General features: G+C 40.5%; 1 protein-coding gene across 6 annotated transcripts in view; it reads left to right on the forward strand.

Moving 5' to 3' along the window:
- Positions 1–6,759, forward strand: part of LOC117219778 (agrin) — an 846,148-nt gene extending 839,389 nt beyond the window's left edge. For 5 of the 6 annotated variants that reach the window (XM_033469208.2, XM_033469209.2, XM_033469207.2 and 2 more), the window contains 7 exons: positions 461–1,068; positions 1,798–2,209; positions 3,146–3,399; positions 4,080–4,173; positions 4,427–4,537; positions 5,518–5,692; positions 6,190–6,759. In XM_033469208.2, coding sequence (XP_033325099.2) covers positions 461–1,068; positions 1,798–2,209; positions 3,146–3,399; positions 4,080–4,173; positions 4,427–4,537; positions 5,518–5,692; positions 6,190–6,447 — 1,912 coding nt within the window. In that variant the 3' untranslated portion in view covers positions 6,448–6,759. The remainder of the gene's footprint in view (positions 1–460; positions 1,069–1,797; positions 2,210–3,145; positions 3,400–4,079; positions 4,174–4,426; positions 4,538–5,517; positions 5,693–6,189) is intronic. The other variant, XM_033469206.2, reaches the window with a different exon arrangement.
- The last annotated feature ends 5,130 nt before the right edge of the window (positions 6,760–11,889 follow it).

Here is an 11,889-nt window from a genome sequence, read left to right on the forward strand (position 1 = left end):
AAAGTTATGTCATTGTATTATGAGCTGTCTTCCGGGAATTCGAGAGTCAAAGTACTGAGTTAAGTAAAGTAATAACTTAAGGAAAGGGGACTGAGCTATGGTGTTTACATATTATATACATAACTTAACAATTATTTTAAGTACTCAGCATTAAGATTTAAAAAAATAAAAAAAATATAAAAAATTTAAGGATATTGTTACATTAATATCTTCAACTTGCTACGATTATTCCAATGAGAAAATTAATGTTTCTTTCGCACGAAGACTCCATAAATTACTTTTCATGGAACATTTCAAACAAAATTGATTAAAATACAATTTCTATGTAAATCGAACGCTATGTATAATAATCCTGTATAATAATCCAGCATAATAATGTACAATGAAGTATAATAATGTACAATATGTACAACAATCCTACGAATAATCCAATTCTGAATAAACCCTCGAATTTTCCCAGGGTGTACGACAACATCGGCACGAATCACGGTTTCCTCGGCTGCATCCGGATGCTGAAGATCAACAGGAACTTCGTGGACCTGCACGTGGGCCACGACAAGGACATCCTGGAGACCTATCGCGTGAAAGAGTGCGGCGAGAATGCGTGCGCGAATCTGCCGTGCCAGAACGGCGCAACCTGCCAGCCGATCTTCGAAGAGGATCTTTGCGACGGCCGCGAATGCAGGAGGATCGAGAAACGCGGGAAGAACGGCAAGGGCAAGAACAGCGTGAACATTGTCCGGTGCAAAGGGTCGCATTGCACCACGATCGATCAGCGTAGATCGAAGAAGAACATGAACAAGCGGTGCGCGACGGCGAAGTGCGACTACGATTACGAGATCGGTTATGAGACCAATTACGAGCACGGCAATTACGCGGTGGAGAAATACGATCCACCGGAATACAGGTGCATCTGCCCGCCGCAGTTCACTGGCCGAAATTGCGAGGAATCGCTGGATCCTTGCATCGGCGAGCCATGCCAGCACGGCGCCACGTGCGATATCCTGCCCCAAGGTGGATACGTCTGCAAATGCACGCCTGGACGGACTGGGGAGCATTGCGAGATTTGTTAGTATTTAATGGTTATAATGATAATGATATTAATGTTAATAATGGTAATAATTGTAATAATTGATTTAGCGATTAGCAGTTTATAACACAGACTTTAGAAATTTGGTTCGAATGGTGTTTCGAATCTATTCTTCGGATACAATTTTATTCGGGATATAATTCGAATCAATTCTTCGGGTACAATTTTATTCGAATAACATTTCGAATCAATTCTTCGGATACGATTTAATTCGGGAAATAATTCGAATCAATTCTTCGGATACAATTTTATTCGGGAAATAATTCGAATCAATTCTTCGGATACAATTTTATTCGGGAAATAATTCGAATCAATTCTTCGGATACAATTTTATTCGGGAAATAATTCGAATCAATTCTTCGAATACAAATTTATTCGAATAGAATCAATTCTTCGGATACAATTTTATTCGAATAACATTTCGAATCAATTCTTCGAATACAATTTTATTCGGGAAATAATTCGAATCAATTCTTCGAATACAAATTTATTCGAATAGAATCAATTCTTCGAATACAATTTTATTCGAATAACATTTCGAATGAATTCGTCGAATACAATTTTATTCGAATAACATATATTAAAATAATCATTATATTAGAAATTTAACTTCAAGTAAAGCCAATATCGTGAACGGTCGTCGATTCGGCCGATCCCGTCTCGCACCTCGTTCGTCATTTACGGTTCCCAATTCGCACTGATTGCAGTGGACGCGGAGCTGACGGAATTGTTGGTACCCGAAATGTCCGGAGATGGTTTTCTGGAGCTGCCGTGCCTGGACGGTGTAGCGAAAGCATTCTCGATCGAGCTGTGGTTCCTCACCCGCGACCCGGCCGGTTTGCTGCTTTACAATGGCCAACTGAACAACGGCCGTGGTGATTTCATTAGTCTGAACCTGATCCACGGCAGATTGGAGTTCAGATTCAATCTTGGCAGCGGCATCGCTAATATCAGTTCGCCGGATCCGGTTACCCTCGACACCTGGCATTGCGTTCGAATCAGCAGACTCGGCAGAGAAGGTGTTCTCCAATTGGACGACGGGACCGTCGCCAGAGGACTGTCCGGGAGTCCTTTGACGGAGCTGAATTTGCAAATGCCGCTTTACGTCGGAGGCGTCAAGTACGTTCGAAAATGAATCACACGCTCTTAGACACCTGGACACTCGAACAGATTACGCTTTGACCAGCGAGTCACAAGGGACGCAGCTCAGCCGTGTGCTCGATGCTCGACACCGAAATTATATTCTGTAGCGTTGCACTCACGCTTAGTAGACCATGCGGACTCGTTTAGGGGTGGCCGGGGTTGAAAGTGACATTGTAAATCATTTGCTATGTATTTAAATAGTCGTGTGTCAGAATGGCCATATATTGAAATAATCAAATATTAAAATAGTCGTATATTGAAACAGTCATATATTAAAATAATCATATATTAAAATAGTCATATATTGAAATAACCATATATTAAAATTGTCATATGTTGAAATAGTCATATATTAAAATAATCATATATTAAAATAACCATATATTAAAGTGATCATATATTGAAATAGTTATATATTGAAACAATCATATATTGAAATAACCATATATTAAAGTAATCATATATTAAAATAGTCATATATTGCAATAGTCATATGTTGAAGTGATCATATATTGAAATAGACATATATTGAAATAGTCATATATTGAAATAACCATATATTAAAGTAATCATATATTAAAATAGTCATATATTGCAATAGTCATATATTGAATTAACCATATGTTAAAATAGTCATATATTAAAATAATCATATACTGAAATAGTCAAATATTAAAACAGTCCTATATTAATATATTAAAATAACTATATATTAAAATATATCAGAACTGTTGTCGCAAACTTGTCACATATTATGCTAAACTACTGCTGCAACATATGCATTTTTACTTGTAATTTCAACAATTGTCGAGGTATAAAATCTGGAACCGGTGAATTTGATTAATTTTAATTAATTTATGGTTCGAATTTGGAAGAGACGTCGAATGTGTTACACGTGAAAAATTATTACAGGCATTGGCGAGAGGTTCATCGTCTGGCAGGCGCTTGGAAAGGATTAAACGGTGCAGTTCAAAGGTTGATGGTGAACGGGAAGACGTACCAGAATCTAGCAGTGAACGTTACTCAACACAACACAGAGATTTACGACGGACCGCCGTGTCCGAGCAACGAGAATCCTTGTCACAATGGTGGAGTGTGTTTACCACTTTTGAATAGCTATCTGTGCAAGTGCGCCAGCGGCTACAATGGCCTCCACTGTGAATTCTGTAAGTTTATCGACTACTCGTGGCACTTCTTTCCTTTTCAACGAATTCTTATACGTTTCTTATGTCTGCTCTTATTCGTGATCATTTTCTTACTTGTGTTAATCGTTTCATTTACATTGATCTTATTTATATTAATTAATATTATATATAATATTATATAATTTCAATATTATATATAATGTCATATAATTTCAATATTATATACAATGTCATAATAATTAAATATCGCATTGATCTTGACTATTCCATCGTTTCATTTATATTGATCTTATTTATATTAATTTTATTATATATAATATTATATAATTTCAATATTATATATAATGTCATATAATTTCAATATTATATACAATGTCATAATAATTAAATATCGCATTGATCTTGACTATTCCATTGCAATTACAAAACTGTTTCTGTTTACTGCATTGTACATGGATATTGAAACAGTGGCTACATTAAATAAATAATACCACATAATCGTTCGATAAAAATTAAAAACGATAAATGTAAGAAAAGATATCAAAAATAACTCAGAATATATAAAAAGGTATGATATAATCAGAGGAGAATATAAAATAATTCAAGATATAATTCATATTTATACGAATTACGTTAACACCGTTACACGAATCATGTAAACGTGATTCAGCGAATAACTATAACAAATAATATCGTTTCAGTCATGGGTTACGACGTGTCCACCGAATTGGTCGAGAGGCCGGTCCGCTTCAACGGCGACAACTTCCTGAAGTTTCGACACCGTAACGGAAGAAGGTAAAACGATGCAGGCGTATACATTCATTATCTATTTTGTCCGAAACTCTTCTGTCATATATATTCCTAGACCACCGCCAGCACACCTTTTTTGAGGTATTCCGAACTTAGGGGCACCGAGTTTTTTAGGCTGTCCGATAAGATTTTTAGTAAAAAAAAAAAAAGAAAGAAAGAAAAGAAAGAAACGGTAGAACTAATTAGATCCTTACGAACGAAAGTATCACTAACCTTCTGATTGTGTAACACCAACTAGTACTAACTCGACTAACACTACCCTCGGCGAGTACTTTGAGGAGTCCTCCTACTCCGACTACGACTTGGAGGAGGACGTCGACTACGAGTACGACAGTGACGATATCACGGAGTAAGTTTCTAGGAAGAATGGCTGTGGTGTACTCGTTGAAGAGGGAATACGGTGTTTCCCATTGCCCAGTTTATCGTCACGTGCATCGTCCTAGTCGTTTCAACTAGAATGCAAACGGGATGCCCTTCCAATCTGTGCGCACGTTCCTATCTCGCCGAGAATGGAGAGATTGCGCGCTGCATTTTCACGAACATATCGTGCGTCGCTTTTGCGGATTATTCATGACGTTGATCGCAGCAACAATCTTTGATTATCGTTATTCTACAGAATTAATTGGACAGTTTCGCCTAGTAATTTGTATTAGAAGTTCATAAAATTCGTTTTTCATTATTCGCATCTTTTATTTCGCTTAATTGCACCTGGATCGTACAGGGTGTCCCATAATTATGTTAACATCCTAAAAGGGGAGATTCCTTAGGTCATTTGGAGCAATTTTTTCCTTTACAAAAATTTTCTCCGAGGCATCGTTCACGAGTTATTCACGAAAAACGCTGACCAATGAGAGGCGAGCTCTGCTGGCGCGAGACGGCCGCGCCAACGAGCGGTCGACGCCCAGTTCCGCCGATTGGATCGACCGCCTAGCGCCAGGCGAGCTCGCCTCTCATTGGTCGCCGTTTTTCGTTGATAACTCGTGAACGAAGCATCGCATTGCATTTTCGCAAAGGAAAAAGTTACTCGAAATGACCTCAGGAATCTCCCCTTTCGCAGAGTTAACACAATTACAGGACACCCTATACGAAACAGGGTAAGGGTAAATTTTAAGTAAAAATAGAAACTAAAAGTCTCTTTCTTGCAAAACGTATCGATTGCTGCGACAGCTAGACGAAACAGATTTGAAGGGCTGACAGTATTATTTTTCATTTGACGTTCTTGTAATGCTTGCCTGTTTGTGTAATGTTCACGTCCCATGGCACAGTAGATCGGTGTCGATCGGCTCGAACGCGACACTGGGTATATCTAATATCGGACGACGGTTTTAGACGCAGGGAACAGCAGTCGAACAAGTTCGAACTTAGACTGAGAACGACGCATCCGGACGGTTTGATCGCTTGGATCGGAAGAGGGAAAGTTGAACATCTCAAGCTGTCGCTGGACGGTGGACAGGTGGTCCTCGAGTACAAGAGCAAAGCCGAGCATGTGTCTCTGATGAGCAGGGTGCGTATTGATTAACGTTAATTGCCGCGCCGTTAACTGTTTCCGTATATCGGAGATAACAAGCGATTGAATGATAATATTTATTACATATTATTACATTATTTATTATTATTATATTATTACTATTATTATTATATTATTATTAATATTACTATTATATATTATTCTTTATTATATTACATTTACTATAAATTGCAATCGTATTTATAATCAAAACACCATTACTTCAAACGACTCCTTTAGATCCGCGCAAACAGCAAATAATTATTCTTGTCTGTTCAACTCGGAAATGACAGATAATTTGTTATCTAAATAACCGTATAAATAATGCCAAATTCTTCGTACGCACGATTCAAAATGAAAAATACCGTAGTCAGAAAATCCGCTTCTCCAAATCCGGTTATAAAACGACTTGGAGTTCAAAGGTTTAAACGCTCGGTTCTCAGCCCTCAGCGAGTCCCCTAATAAATAATAATAATAATAATCTCGCGTTTCAGGAGCGCGTGGACGACGGCATGTTCCACCACATCCGCGCGTCGAGGCGGAAGCGCGCGACGACGATACAGATCGACGACCTGAACCCGGTGAAGGTGACGACGGAGGCCACGTTCCTGACGACGAACGGCAAGCTGTTCGTCGGCGGGAAGCCGGACTACCTCGGGATCAGGGGCTGCGTGTCGGACTTCGTGGTGGACAAACGGCGGCTTCAGCTGGCCAGGCGGAAGATCGAGCACTGTCACGACAACGACGTATGATAACGAACCCCGGAAACGACGATCGTCAACGTGACGTCGCCCCCGGCCACCCTCGCCGACTGGACGCCGTCTTTGTCCTCCTCGACGAGTTAGCACCAGCCTAAAAACGTGAACGCTTTCGAGGAAACCCTTTGAGGATGTTCCGTTCCTGACAAACCGGCGGGGAGCGGGGACGAACGGGGGAAAGAGGGAAAGACGAGAGAGAAAGAGCGAGAAAGAGAGAACGAGAGAGAGAGAGAGGGAGAGAAAGGGGGCGACGATCGGGAGGAGTCCGGGGGACGGGAGTCGAAGAGAGAGAGAGAGAGAGAGAGAGGAAGCAAGAGATGGCGGACGGTGGCGGAACCGAGGACGGTAGGGCGGTCACGTGATTCCTGCCAAAGTCGTACGAAAGGGAACTCCGAAGTGAGCGACGAATCGTGCCATGCATGGGAAGGATATTTATTTTCGTTCGAGTATAGAATAGTGTAAAATACGGGCGGCCGCCGCGCCCGTCCGGATCGTTCAGCGACCGACCGACCGACCGATCGTCCCAGCGGCGAACGAAGAGGACGGACGTATATAATTAATGGAGCATCGCGTTAAATGCTAACGTTCTCATCGAAGGACAATAATATATTTTTAAGGCGACGAGATTGATATACATATATGAGAATATATATGTATGTAATATTGTATGAATTAAACGCGTATACGTGTAACGGGGCGAAGGGGGTGGGCCTGTGGGCGAGGAGCGGGATCTTTGTGTCGGCACAACAGGAGGAGCAGGGGAAGGAGGGAGGGAACGAGGGGGGGAAAGAACCCGACGAAAGGAAGGTTCGAACGGGGGTACGGGGGACTTATCGGTAATCGTTAGTCGTTACTCTGTAAGTTAATGATATATCGAAGCACCTATAAATGTTTTACGATGCCAAGACTGACTAAAAAGACGAAAAAAAAAGGAAAAAAAGGGTGGGACGGATATAGAGAGAAAGAGAGCGAGCGAGAGAGAAAGAGAGAGAGTGAGAGAGGAAGAGAGAGAGAGAAAGAGAGAATGAAAGGTGGACGCCGCCGCGAGGACGCAGACGCGGCGAATTGCGAGGACGGTGTACTAAACGGGAAATATTAAAAATGGAAAAAAATACGAAGCGATAAATCGGTGTTATGTTTGAGTGTTTCGGTAGAGAGATTTAACGATCGTGGATTATCAGAATAGAGGAATGTATTTTAAAGGACTTGTTGATTTATGCCAGTAGAGAAAAAAATGAAGTGAATTCAATGAAAAAGACGTACCCAGGTACCCACACGAAAAAAAACACACGCGTCTATACGTACCACACGCAAAAATCAATATATATTATATATATATACATACGAGAAACAGACACACCGTACAACGTTGTTTTTAGGCAGGCCATGGCTTTTTACAAATGCGCAAATGAATAGATATATTATGTATATATATGTATTTATATTTATATATAAAATATATAGTATATATAAATATAAATATGAATATAAATATATATATATTTGTGTTTATATATAAAATATATAATATGTATAAATATAAATATGAATATAAATATATATATTTGTATTTATATATAAAATATATAATATATAAATATATATATTCACACAACATTTATATATATATTTATAATATTTATATGTATAAATATAAATATATATAAACATAAATATGAATATAAATATATATGTATATGTATACACCACTACACAGATGACATTCCATGCAACGGACACCGCGATCGAGTTCTACGTAGGGTACACGGAGAATATCACGGTCTACGATGTCCTTTCCCGATTCGTTTCGTATGGCAGGCCTCGAAGACACTCCGCTTCCGTTCGACAATCCGCGCGAAATTCAAGAAAAGCGTGCACTGTACCGCACACACACACACGTGCCGAGAAAATCGTTTTCGCGGTCGCGCAATTAGTAGCGTGGTAATCGACACTGATTAATTTTCGAACGATCGAGAATTCCCAGAACTTGAGACTCGTATTATTTGCATTAATAATTATTACATTAATCGAGACATGCTTTATGGATGTCGACCGACTTACCGGTTCATAGTACTCAAATTTAACAATGATATTATTTATTCTTTATACTTCATATTTTCTATGTATTTTTTTGTCTTTTTGTATGTATGTATACCTGAACGCGAAAAACGTGTTACGAAATTGCAATTGATTGCAATTGCAATTGAAATTGCACACGGAACTCCGAGAATAAATTTCGCGCAAAATTTCTCGAAGAATCCGTGGATCGATGCGTTTGCAGCGAGCGCGAACGAATGCACGCGGAAAGTGTCGCGACACGTGTCGACGACTTGTTGCCAGACGAATCTACAGCGAACCGTGCGGTGTGGTGTGCGTCGGTGTACACGTTGCCCAAGACGAATGCTAATTGCGGACCGCCTAAGGATCGTCACCGTAAATATCTTCTTGATACAGGGTTCACGGAACACCGCGATATCGATCCGAGTGCAATCGAGTTAGAATCGGCGAAACGCGAACATGGGCGCGCGATCGTTGCGAACAGCGGCGTCGAATCGTCTCCTCGAGTTGCAGATTATTGCAACCTTTTTTCGTGCTCAGAATTTACTTTCAAGTCGTCATAGCCTCTCGTCGTATTTATTCTACTTATTTTCTGTTTTTCTTCAATTTTGTTCTGTTTAAATAGATGCTTCCAACTCGTTTCTATAATACAGTAATCATTAGACTGCGGATTTTATGCACTTATGGCAAAATTGATTAGCTACTTTCAAGTCACCGTTTATCGTCATATTTATTCTACTTATTTCCTGCTTTCCTACAATTTTGTTCTGTTTAAATAGATGCTTCCAACGTTTCTATAATACAATAATTATTAAACTGCGGATTTTATGCACTTATGGCAAAATTGATTAGCTACTTTCAAGTCACCGTTTATCGTCATATTTATTCTACTTATTTCCTGCTTTCCTACAATTTTGTTCTGTTTAAATAGATGCTTCCAACGTTTCTATAATACAATAATTATTAAACTGCGGATTTTATGCACTTATGGCAAAATTGATTAGCTACTTTCAAGTCACCGTTTATCGTCATATTTATTCTATTTATTTTCTGCTCTTCTCCAATTTTGTTTTCTATTTAAATAGATGCTTCAAACGTTTCTACAATACAATAATGATTAGACTACGGATTTTGTGCACTTATGGCAAAAGTGATTAGCTAAAATATAAAATCGTGGAAACGAAGGAGCAATTTAATAATATCGTTACACTATTTTCAACTTATCGGGATTATTATTACAAGGAACTATTGATATTTGTATTTAACTTCCGTTTCTCGCGATCGCCTTGGAAAATTATTATTATTTTGCATAAAGGTAATCGGTAATTCGAGCACGCTGTGTAACAATCGTTCGCGTGTCATCGGACGAACGTTAGGGGAGTGTCTGTACGGAAGCGTGCTTGATGACGGAAAACTGCTGCACAACATATGTAATATACAGGGTGGTCGATTATTGGCGGTACACCCGAAGGAAGGGACGATTCGAGGAAAAAACGAGTCGGAAGTTTGCGATAAGATTTGTTTCAGTGGAAAATCGAACGTTGTCGAAATTATTTAAATTTCGACATACACAATTTCCATCTTTTTTGGTTCGTTTGCTTTTTATTAAATGTTCTATTTATATCTCCACATCCTGGAAAAATTAAACGATTGATCAAATTTGATTAAATTTAATTGAATTAAATTGCACGATTGAATGTGATTAAATCTAATTCAATTTAAATTACGCTGTTGCATTTGATTAAATTGAATTGAATTAAATTACACGATCAAATCGGATTAAATTTTATTCAATTAAATTACACGATTAGATTTCATTCAATTAAATTACTCGGCTAAAAAATTAGATTTTTCTATTATCGACCATTTGTTACTAATCTTCGTACTTCGATTTTCGCTGTAAACATTCAATAATCATTACTCTAAAACATGAAACGAAAATACTGCGTTATTTTCGCACGAAAATCGCCTTCGAACGAAGCGAACTGACGCTTTTCAGCCGATTTATCTGCTCCGTGAAACCAAAAACACCAAAACTCGAGACAACAGATCGATCAACGAACTTCCGACTCGTTTTTCCACCCTCCATCTTCTCGACGGCTGCGCCGCGAATCCCGCGACGCCCTGTACACCTGTAAATAACTCTAACGCGCTAATCTACGAATTAATTGTCGTTTAGTGTATTTACCCCGTGCGCGCGCACACGTGCATACACACGTTGGACCTAAATAACTCGCCAGGACGACCTAAATAATCGTAAATGTTCATCGAACCCGTCGCCAAGGCGGCCTTCTCGCATTCAGTTCCCCGTCGCTCGTCGGAAATAAAGAAAAAGAGAAACGAAGAAGAAGAGGAAGCTGTCTCTGCGAACGTGTTCTTCCCTCTGCTCGTCGACCGCGTCGAACGTAGCGTCGAACCAGAAGCCTAAGTTCGTTGTGAAATTAACACTTTCGCCGCCGGCACGGTCCCCGGCGACGTTTCACCCGAGAACTTCTTCCCCGGGAAAACGGATTGCGGAAAACGGATGCGGAAAAAGCAGCGTCGTTCGAAGAAAGAACCGCGTATAAAATCACGCGTTTGAGTTTAACAAGAGCAACATGAAATTGTACAGACACAGGGACGAGCGTATTCCGCGGGCTGCTTCCGACGACACTCGAGACGAAACAATATCAATCGATAGCCAACTATTTTTCAATTAATGTGACAATCTTCGACGGTCTTTGGTTCACTGCCAGCGCCGCGATCTCTCTCGCAAAGCAGCAGCCGGGCGTTCGCAACGACGCCGAGCACGGCACAAGCATCGTTTCGTTAAACGCCGGAACATCGGCGTGGTTGAACATCGTCGTCCGTCGCAGAACCGTCGTTCGCGAGTCGCTCAAATTGTCGTCCGTCTCGCGATAACGAGCGTTCGTTTCGCACGTCGGGCGAGAAGGTGCGCGACGGCGAGGCGAGGCGAGCGAAGTGTTAATTCCATCGAGAGTTCGCCTGTCGAGGATCGCGATTATCACGTTCGTCGAACCTTTCCAGCTCAGTCACCGGATCATTTACTCTGTAAAAAAAAACTAAACTAAACTAAACTAAAGTAAACTAAAGTAAAGTAAACTAAATGTTTCGTAGACGTAAGATATCGGCGACGAATAAAAGTACAGTAAGGCGCGGATCGGCGCGGCGACGCGTCGCGAACGGACGGCGGAACGGGGACGAGGCGTCGTCCGTGTATTTATTCATCGGGACCGGCGACAGTGTGGGGAGACTTCGCGAGGGACTTCGCGGGAGACGGTGGAGGAGAGAAGTCCGCCGGCGGAAAACCGTCGACCGCGGCGATGTCGTCGCGCCGATCCGAACCGCGAACTAACCCGGAGCTTACTGTAATTCTAA

The sequence above is a fragment of the Megalopta genalis genome, chromosome 5, assembly GCF_051020955.1.
Source record: "Megalopta genalis isolate 19385.01 chromosome 5, iyMegGena1_principal, whole genome shotgun sequence".
Classification (NCBI taxonomy): Eukaryota; Metazoa; Arthropoda; class Insecta; order Hymenoptera; family Halictidae; genus Megalopta; species Megalopta genalis.